This window comes from Pundamilia nyererei, unplaced genomic scaffold (genome assembly GCF_000239375.1).
Source record: "Pundamilia nyererei isolate P.nyererei 1_Seehausen unplaced genomic scaffold, PunNye1.0 scaffold00371, whole genome shotgun sequence".
NCBI lineage: Eukaryota > Metazoa > Chordata > Actinopteri > Cichliformes > Cichlidae > Pundamilia > Pundamilia nyererei.
The window spans coordinates 154992-165016 of record NW_005187772.1 but is presented as its reverse complement, the minus strand read 5'-3'; the positions used below and the strand labels follow the sequence as shown (position 1 = coordinate 165016).

The following is a 10025-nucleotide window of genomic DNA, read 5'->3' as shown; positions in this document are numbered from 1 at the left end:
CATGTGTCGTGGTTTCATTCAGATACAGGCAAAAATTGAGCTACCTACAACTGGAAGCAGCCATTGTGCATTAAGAAGTTGCATAACATGTTACTGTTCATACAAGTGTCCTTGATGCATAAGCACAGTCTGACTGAACAGTGAGGTACATAAACTTCCTGTTAATGCTTTGATATCACAGGATCACAATTAGTAGAAACATTTAAACACAGAGTGGATACAAGGTTAACCTTTGAGCTATATTTCTTTTTGGCTTCATGGATTTTGTTGATCTTTGTTACACCTCTGAACCAACACAACAATTATTCTCTGCCATCTTCTCTGTGGTTCAAATAACAAAGGTGTTGTATTTGTAGGTTTTAATAGGCTCATAAATATGGTGCACATTTATGCATTTTTATTATAGGAACCTGCCACCGCTCCAGGCCTCAACAATAATCCTGAAATATGGACCACAACAATTTTTACCTGAGCTACCCTGACCCCGCCTACCAGCAGGTTCAGCAGCCATGGCTGGTCCATGACAATCTGATCCTTCAGGAAGGTAGGCTAGATCTGCTTGTTTTCCATACACAGGCATTTTATTGGCTGCTGGATATTGTTGGGTTACTATTTATTATTTGGTTATTTGTGTTCTTTTTAAGGATATATACCAGTGTTTCAGCAGGAGAACATGGTCCTGGGTGATCCTAACGCACTGGAATATCAGACACTGAGAGCCGACACTCACATATTTAACGGAGAGTCCTGTGACCCACCTGTGACAGGTACAAAGCTGAATTAAGTTTCTTTGAAGTCCATCCAGCTGTGTTTTTAAAATCCGGTATTTCTCACACATGTAGGCTTTACTTGGGCTGCGAGCTACGTTGAGGCAAAATGTGTTTTAAAAGGGGCCATTTTGTTTCACAGCTCCCTTTATTTTGAAATTTCTCAATTTCCTGACCAATTGGCTCATTGGGCGTGTTGCTGTGGCACGGTGGTTAGCACTGTTACCGCACATCAAGAAGGTCCTGAGTTCAATTCCCCCATCAGGTCTTTCTGTGTGGAGTTTGCATGTTCTTCCCGTGTTTGCGTGGGTTCCCTCTGGGTACTCTGGCTTCCTCCCACAGTCCAAAGACATGCAGCTTGTCTCTGTGTTAGCCTTGCGACAGACTGGCGACCTGTCCAGGGTGTACCCCGGCTCTCGCCCTATGACAGCTGGGATAGGCTCCAGCGCCCCTGCGACCCTGAAAAGGATAAGCGAATGGCGTGTTACTGTTGTGGTGGAATCATTTAGTCACTCCTCCAGAGGGGATCTCCTCTGGTCAGGCAGACCCCCAACAACTGGAAACAGTAGTCCTCGTTCTGCTCTTGAGATTATCACCACCTGCAGGTGGAGAACTAGATCGTGGGCTGCTATGCTGAGCTAATGGAGGCACAGTCACAGCATGAGAGACTCACTGGAATAGGAGTTTAGTTGTCACACAGTATGTACATTTAAATACAAAAACAGGAGTTAATCATCTAAAAGCATTGTTCCTTTAAAAAGTGTCCTTTTGCGACACACAGGCACACAGATCAAGGGTGTCTTTCTTCTAACTGAGGGGCAGCTTGTTTTATAGTCATCACAGATTTTAAAATCATCAAACAAAAACACACTATGATTTAAAAGTTAAGAATAAACAGCATTAACTATACAGTGACCTATTTAAAGGTTAAAGAACTGAACCAAACAATTCCTGCTGCCTGTTGCTTTTACCAGCATCAGTTCAGTCAGTCGAATCGAAGTCTGTGGGAAACACTGAAATTCATCTTAACAAAATCTCTCAAATTCAAAGTGACAAATGGGACCAATGACTTCTGTGATTTCAGATGAGATCAGACAAGAGCTGAGGACCGTTTTGGAGTCCTACCTGAACAGGTATTAGCTTTGCACACATACCCCCTATTTTACAGATCCACTACTTGTAGTTGGTACAAACTAAAAGACATATGGTTTAGTATTTTTGCTGTGGTTGTAGTTTAGTTTGACCCGTTTATAAGTGCACTTATATGTAAACCTAAATACCCGAGTGGGACATTTACATTTCTTTAATCTGACAATATATGCACTGTGATCTTTGGTAACCCCTCCATCGCCAGCATGTATCAGTGTTCTCAGCAGTTCTTCCGTCCCTCCTCAGAGAGCACCTCAGCAATGACCTATTTCTCAAGACTCAGATGGACAGCAACCAGTATGTTTCCATCTCTGCTCTGGCCTGCCTCGACCAGATCAGGAATCTCACCACAGACCTGGACCTCATCTCCGATATTCTCAGATGTCAGTGTTTGTTTCTGTGGGTATAGGTGGAGGCAGAGTAACAGTTTGTGTCAGTTTTGAGTTATAATATTTAATGTACATGGATCAGACTTTATTTCCTTTGCTACAAAACCACGGGATCGTGATAGGGATTAGTGAAGAGGAACGTTTTTTTGTTTTTGCGTTCAAAAACTAAATCGGGTATTCTGACGATGCACATTAGAAGGAACTGTTCTAGTGTAGAGATGAGAGTGATGAACGTGGTTTATTGTTGTCCTGAAACACACTCTGCTGCGGTTCTCCCACAGCCATGCCGCTGGTCCAGTTTTCCCCGTGCGGACAGAAAGTCCGGCCCAGACCTAGCCGGTGCGTTTTAATCCTGAGGGAGATTCCTAACACCACACCTCAAGAGGTGAGACTGCACAAAATACCCCAACGCAACCAAAATCCTCCCGGACAGTTTTAGTTCAGGTGTTGTTCTTACATGTACCTGCACGTGCGGGGATAGAGACGTGTGTTGTTATTTAAAGGAGTTTTAAAGGTAAATTGTGTATGTTGGCAGCGTTTTTGATATTGCTGTTGCTGTGCAGGAGGTGGAAGCTCTCTTTGAAGGGGAGAACCTGCCTAAGTTCAAGACCTGTGAGTTTGTGAGCAACGATAACTGGTTCATCACCTTCAAATCAGAAGCCGATGCAGAACAGGTAGAAAAGGGCCGGTCGAGGAGAGAAGTAAATTAGCTGCTGCTTTTTTTTGGGCACATTTTTTTGGCTAATGCCATTTAGGTTTGTTATACAGTCAATATCTACAAATATGACTACCTGAGAGCAGTCCTGTTAAAAAGTGCTCCTGTTAGCCTTCTTTGTTAGGAGATCTGATAATACAATAACTGAAATAATCGGAGTCCATGTTTTCAGACCTACAAGTACCTTAGAGAACAGGTTCGAGTGTTTAAGGGAAAACCCATCATGGTGAGGATAAAGGCCGAAACAACAGCAGCCATTGCTTTGGCTCCCACTCAAAGCTACCGACAACCCCAGCTGGACCAGTGCAACAGCTATTATGGCTTCTACTCCCCCTCTACCACCTACCAGCAGTCCTGCCCGACCCACGTGTCCACACAACAGCTAAACGAAGTCCTCGGTGAGGTGTGGGCTGCTGCATCTGGATACCAATACTGGGCCGAAGTGAGTTCGTTAAAGATGAATTTGTGCCTGGAAAATGTATTTATGACACTTAATTTTATATCAGTGTTAAACAGATTAGCATTTTTGTTTTTGTTCATTTCCTGTGATTTGTGGATGTCGTTAGTGTTAACGTGTCGTTTAATGTGTGTGAGGAGCTCTCTGGCTCCTCCTCTGATTAAGCGGTTGTTGTTTTCATCATTAGCCTCCTCTACTGATGAACCACTTCGTGGATGACTCCACAGCAGCTTCTGCTTTCAAACCGTCCCACCCACACAGCCACAGGTAGCTCCTTTTTATCCTCTTATGTCATGACACTTTATGATGTCATCAGTCTGAAGACTATTGTTTGTTTCTTCAGGAGAGGCTCGAGATGGTCAAACTGTGACCGTTGGCAGTCCCAGCAGCCTGCCTCCTCGCACTCATCTGAGCAGCCATCTGATCGTTTCTCTTCTCCCACATGGCCCGGTCAAGGACGGTCGCTCGGAAAGGTGCGCCTTCCGAGTAGAGGCGGAGGAAAGGAGCCCAACAAGCAGGTCACGTCTCCCACTGAGCAGGGAAGGTAACAAAAGATCAGTCCAGGTTTCAGATCTCTCTTTTTTTTATTCTCTATTATTCTCAAGTCCTGCTATGCCCAGTTCATTAGTATAGTTCATGTAGTGAAGATAGGATATGACATAAGGGCATGTTTTCTTTATACTCTTACTGTTCATTGAGTTCAGAGACAGGGTTAAAATGGTAACCTCTTCCTTCTGGTTCATTTCACACTAATATGAAGTCAGATGGAGCGGTAACTCATCGGACAGTTTTGGCACTGTTATCATGGAACCCTGCAGCTAAAAATAAACTCAGTCATGCTCCACTTTACTCCCCCTAATGTCCTTACTTTCTTTTCACAACAGGGTCGAGACACTGTACACGAAAAGTTGTGTTTAACAGATAGAAAAAAACAGCAAACAAATAGATGTGTATTCTCTGTATGATATTAATAAACCAGGTCTTAACCTTTGGAAAATGTACTTTGAAGGGCTCAGAAAACACAAGAGAAACCTAAGAAGTTCTCTCTTTGAGTGCCCTGTCTCTTTTATAACGTCTCTGCCATAATCAGCTCGTTTTGAGCAGACACAATCGCGCACACATTCAGCACATTGTCTCCTCTTTTCAAAACAGTAACTCACTGACTGCCTGTATCAGACATGTTCAGGGGAATTAAAATCCAGATTAAGCCAAGAATTATGCGTATGGCATGAACCTGACCTGGAAGGGTGGAGGTTTGACAACAGTAGCTTCAAAGATAACAAACTGTAAGCAATAAAAAAATAGCGCAGCAAAGACGAGTTACAGCCACAGTAGGCTAAAAAGACTCGATTTAAACGTCATCATCAGGTTCTCAGACTATAGGCAGACCCCTGTCTGTCACATTTTTTACACTTGTTCTTTAATAAAGTTATAAATCAGATGTTCGTCAGCGCTCTGTGTGTCCCTGAAGGAGAGGAAACTTCAACCAGAGGAGGAGAGCGACCGCAAGGTCCTGGGAGCGACCCACTCGAAGCAGTCAGGTAAGTCACCACTGAGCGTTGTGTATGTGCACTTTGTTCAGAAAGCGTACTGACCATTTCTGTTTGTGTAGAATTCACAGAGTCAGTCCCCTCCTCGTCAGCCGTCTCCCCATTTTGAGCTCACAATGTTGAACTTCCCTCTTCTTCCTCCTCCAGCCTCTACCATGGCAAGTCTTCCTCCAGCTAACAGTAACAGCCAGGCAACCAGGTCCCTCTGTATTACGCACACACACTGCTCACCTGGGCTCATGGCCGTCAGAGGCTCTGTTCACTGTCAAACTCCAGCCATACTGACCATATGTGGACAAAGACACAGTGTCTGTAACTGTGATGTTGTCTGTTAACGTGTAATCTGACCTTCTTGTTCTTTAATGTAGCCTTTGGTTTGCACCTTGGCTGTAGTTTGACAGTTACACACCTGCCTCCTCAAAGATGTTCTTGATGTTTAGATGTTGTTGTTTGTCTCAACCATGGATCGCTTTAGTCGTCTTCTGTGGTCTATCAGGCTCGTTCATGTTGTGTCGGTCAGTGCATTCATTCTTTATAAGAATGAAGCAGATTATCTCGATTGTCACATTATGAATGAACATGAAGTGATGAATAAACAGTGTTTTGTTTTTCTTTTTTTCACAGAGTGAATTACAAAGCAGCAGCTCCTGCGCCTCAGAGGCAGCGCCTTCACAGCAGCCTCAGCTGGTCTCAGAGCAGTGAGTATCTCTGACACAGCAGCTGCACGCTCTGTGTTCTGTTTTCACATGTAAGGTGTCTATACCGCTCACTGTTACAGTTGATATGATTAACAGTCTATGGCTCAGGCTTCTACAGTTATTTCACTTTGGCTCATGAGATATCTGAAAAGTAGAGAAGCAGCGGTTTTCCAGCCGTCTGTGCTGAGATAGTTGTGTTTGTGTTTGCAGGGCTGCGAATGAAGCCTCAGAGATGACCACTGAAGAGAAACCAGTTCAGCACACACAGGAACCAGTAACTGTGAGACTGCTTTTCAACGTCTTTGTGGTGTTAAAATTCATTTTCTTAACTGAATTACTATTTCACTACATAACTTTTATCTATACTACAGTATTGGAATCTTTTTATTTCAATTAAAGAATGAAGGAATTGGCGCAGACTTGCTTCTGCATGATTCCAGCATGTCCGCTTTAAATGCTGTTCTGCACCCACATCTGTTAGGTTCACCTACCAAACACTTGGAAGGAAACAGGAAGCCAATTTTTTTTTTTTTTTGATAGCTGGTGTTTGGTAATTCTAAACGTACGTTAAAAGCTATAAATCACAAAAAGGGGGTTGATAGCAACAAAAGATAAAAATACAACAAATGAACTTTTGTAAAGGAAGTAAAAAAAAAAAAAAAATCAAAAGTAGCACAGGTGCAGAGTGTTAGAGTCATATTTCATTTCATTTTTTTAATTTAACCTTTACTTAACTAGGAAGCTCCCATTGAGATTAAAAACGTCTTTTTTAAGGGAGACCTGCCCAAGATAGGCAGCAGCAAGTGTCTCACAGTTACAAAAATGACTCAAACACATGTTGTAAAGGTGTAATAGTGAGTTTGACCCCATCTTTACTCTGTTTGGCCAGGAGTCCAGGAAACTGACCTAAGCTGAGGTCTGCAAGAGAGGCTTATGCAGTAAGTCGGGTCCTGCCTTCACAGAACTGGGGTGATGCACCAGAGCCAGCACAGTGGAAACGCTGATGAAATGAGCTTATATATACTACACTGAGTAACACATTTAACCTTTAAATCGCCTTAATCCAGGTCTGGATGTTTGGCGTGGGCAGAGGGCTCCGACTGTTTGGCAAAACCAACTTTTCAGTTTTTTAGACGGGAAGATCTGTAAAGTTTGATCTGCTACTTTCATTTCTGTTTTATTTCTTGCTTTGTAGTTTAGGTCTGTTTGTTGAGAGTGAGCTTCCATTTAGTTGATTTCTTCTTGCTTTCCTGATGCATCGCCAATTATTTTCATCCTGTTTGTGTGTGTTACATGTTTTCTTAGTTGTACAGGACGTTCCGCCATGATTGTGAACTTATTTTAGTGCTGTTGTTTTATTTCTCCACCCATACATCTGTGTTATCTATGACTGCTGTGGACACACATGAAGCCTTTTCCATTGCTGATCAGCTGTATTATTTCCATTTTTAGATACCAGAGAGCTGCAAGGGCCAGTGTGTTTAATGGGATCTGATTTGATCTTTCTAGTTCTGGGATTAAATTGATCAAAAGCATGTTTCCCTTACTTCAGAAAAGTTTTATTTATTTTAAACAGGAGTGCATTTCTTCCCTTTTGGCTGGGTGGGTACTTACTGTGTGTCTAGAAACAACATTGTTTCAGCACTTGAACTGTATGTGAGAACTTGAATTTGATTGTAATGAAGCCATTTTTCTTTTCTTTGAAACATAAAGTTTTAAATGTTAAACAGATGTCATGGAGACAGAGTGGGCACGGTTGTGGAAAGTTATTTTGTACAGACTGTACATATTGAACAACTATTAAAGAAGTGCCTTTGAAGTTAAGTTTGTGTATGTATGTATTCTGCTCTATCCGATCATCCTCTCCATGATTAACATTTAAATATAGAGTCGGCACCCTTTACGTTAGTTCCTTCTTTGGACCAGCAGATGGCAGAAGAGTAACATCACAACACTCATTGCTCCATTATCTGGCACCACCACTTGTTTACAATGAGGATGATTTGATTCTCAGAAGGCTATAGGCCTAATGAATGAGATGAAGAATACTAATGAAATACACAGCATTCTGCAGACAAATTGATGCTCAGTTATGTGTCACAGGCACATTATGCTCATTCAATCATACTGTGCTTAATTGAAGGGCGCTTGACCTTTAATATTAATGATATTATTCTGCTGAGGCTCAGTTTTCACACACAAACATGGAATATAGAACAGCCACATTAAAAGTAATGGCTAATGAGAGAAGGAGAAGAAAAGCTGTGCTAAACTGGAAAAAAATCACTACCCAAAATGCAGACAGCGGTTTGACTTAAAGCTTAACAAACATGACTAATAAATCTGCACTTTTAGAATGTGAGCTATGCAGTTTGATCAGGCAGCGCTTCCTTAGTTATTCAAAGTTATTCAACTTTTGTTTCCCAACAGAAAACTGTTTTAGAAATCTACGATGTAGTTTCTAATAATTTTAAATTCATTAATTTAAAAAGTGAGTAATAAAAATAAAGTTGGCACTGAAACTTAATATGCCACAAATTTTTTATTGTAGAGTTTCAGCTCTACAATTTTTTTCCCTCAAAACTTTGAGTGTTGTTGGGGTCTTTGAATTGTTTCTAGGAACCAAACAACTTTCATAATATTAAGGTAAACAAAATTTGCATCGCAAAAGACAAGCAGAACAGGCACAACGTATTTCTAGGTGGTAGAGTAAACTTTTCTTGAGTGCTTTTTTGTGTATCCTAATTTTAAACCATTTAAATGAAAGAAAATATAGGTTACGCTTGAATGTTATGTTTTTTTGCAAGAAATCTACAAATAAAAAAATTGCAGTTTTTATTTTAAAGGGTTCAAAATGAATACAAGTGAAAGAATTACCCAATGTTCCTAATGTGAAAGAAAAAAACATTTGAACTTATAAATAGTAATAGATTAAATAATCATACAATTTTTATTTATGTGTAATTAAACCAGGAGTTTATTTATTTGTGTATTTATTGTGCCACTTTTGGGCTCCCATACAGGTTCATTTGGGCGTTGTAGGTGTGGTTGGTTGATGCGCCCCCTGCCGGTGATGAGCGGAGCTCCCTCCCTTTTCCCTCCTTCCTCCGTAGAGTCACGTGACACCAGCGGCAAGAAGCTGCAAACGGCTCTGAGACCGGGGCTGCGCGAGCCTCATCATCATCATCATCATCACCGCCACAACCGCCGCAACGACAGCATAGAGAGCCGACCGAAACCGGGGTCTTTACCGATTCAAGGAGCGGGCGTCATGGCGGGCCCCCGTTAAACCAAGAGCCACATTTATCCTCTTTGTTCTCGCAGTCTTCACGCGCCTCCGCCGAGGAGGGGCCGCCAGGAGAAGCTCTCCTTTTCCGAGCGGAGGAGAAGGAGGAGGAGGCAGGAGGAGATACAGCAGCGGCGGCAGCGGAGGTAACAGTCGAACCGGGGACGTGCTTAATACGGTACGAGCCGAATGGCGGACCGCGAGGCGTCGCCGATACCGCTGGAGATCCGAGCTCGGCTGGCGGAGCTGGAGCTGGAGCTGTCAGAGGGTAAGAAATGGATCAAAAAAACACGAGGGGTGCGAGGGAGAAAAGCCTCCCCTCTCTTCCCCCTCCTACTTCTCTTCCTCCTCCTCTTCCTCTTTTCTCTCGTTATCACGTTATCTCATCACCATCACCATCCACACCGGGAGCCCGTACCTACTAACGGAATCTAACCGTTCATTCCTGCGGCCCCGTCCTCCACCTCCTCCTCGTCCCCTCCCGCTCCTCCCATCCAGATGTTTGTCAGTCAGGGGACCGGCCTGAGCAGCTCTGTGTGGCCGGGGGAGGATGAGGGCTGAGCGGGAGCAGGCTGCGGGATTCTCCCGCTGCTCTTTGTCTCAGCTGCGGAGGAAACACACACATACACACACACCCGACACGGCCTGTTCGCCCGTTTTGGGTCCGAAAATCGAGCCATTGTTTGACCTTGAGATGTTGACACAGTCAGCCGAGCCTACCTGTGTGTGTGTGTGTGTGTATGTGTGTGTACGTGTGTGTGTGTGTGTGTGTGTTTAATAATAGCATTGCGATGCAACGCTGCGTGACAGCGCAGCACAGAGGGGGGCAGCTTGGCTTTTGATGCCCGTGATCGCAGACTCCTGCTTGCATCCCTGCCTCGCTCTCTCTGTTTTTTTGGGCCTGAGGATGAGGAGGAATATTCTTCCCACCACCACCATCTTCTTTTTACACACACACACACACACACACACACACACACACACACACACACACACACACACACACACACACAC

General features: G+C 43.3%; 2 protein-coding genes across 5 annotated transcripts in view; both read left to right on the top strand.

Annotated features, from left to right (window-relative positions):
* The window catches only part of LOC102204089 (la-related protein 4B-like), a 9686-nt gene extending 2137 nt beyond the window's left edge, over positions 1-7549 (top strand). For 2 of the 3 annotated variants that reach the window (XM_005752659.1, XM_005752660.2), the window contains exons 2-15: positions 407-544; positions 645-767; positions 1852-1900; positions 2163-2299; positions 2587-2690; positions 2869-2979; positions 3193-3462; positions 3665-3744; positions 3821-4021; positions 4949-5018; positions 5090-5185; positions 5652-5725; positions 5936-6005; positions 6615-7549. In XM_005752659.1, coding sequence (XP_005752716.1) covers positions 448-544; positions 645-767; positions 1852-1900; positions 2163-2299; positions 2587-2690; positions 2869-2979; positions 3193-3462; positions 3665-3744; positions 3821-4021; positions 4949-5018; positions 5090-5185; positions 5652-5725; positions 5936-6005; positions 6615-6635 — 1503 coding nt within the window. In that variant the 5' untranslated portion in view covers positions 407-447 and the 3' untranslated portion in view covers positions 6636-7549. Of the gene's footprint in view, positions 1-406; positions 545-644; positions 768-1851; positions 1901-2162; positions 2300-2586; positions 2691-2868; positions 2980-3192; positions 3463-3664; positions 3745-3820; positions 4022-4948; positions 5019-5089; positions 5227-5651; positions 5726-5935; positions 6006-6614 lie in introns of all 3 variants that reach the window. The other variant, XM_013915824.1, reaches the window with a different exon arrangement.
* Positions 7550-8763: 1214 nt separating this feature from the next.
* LOC102204569 (disco-interacting protein 2 homolog C-like) overlaps positions 8764-10025 on the top strand; it is a 73401-nt gene continuing 72139 nt past the window's right edge. For both annotated transcript variants that reach the window (XM_013915823.1, XM_005752662.2), the window contains exon 1: positions 8764-9279. In XM_013915823.1, the coding sequence (XP_013771277.1) occupies positions 9201-9279 (79 nt within the window). In that variant the 5' untranslated portion in view covers positions 8764-9200. The remainder of the gene's footprint in view (positions 9280-10025) is intronic.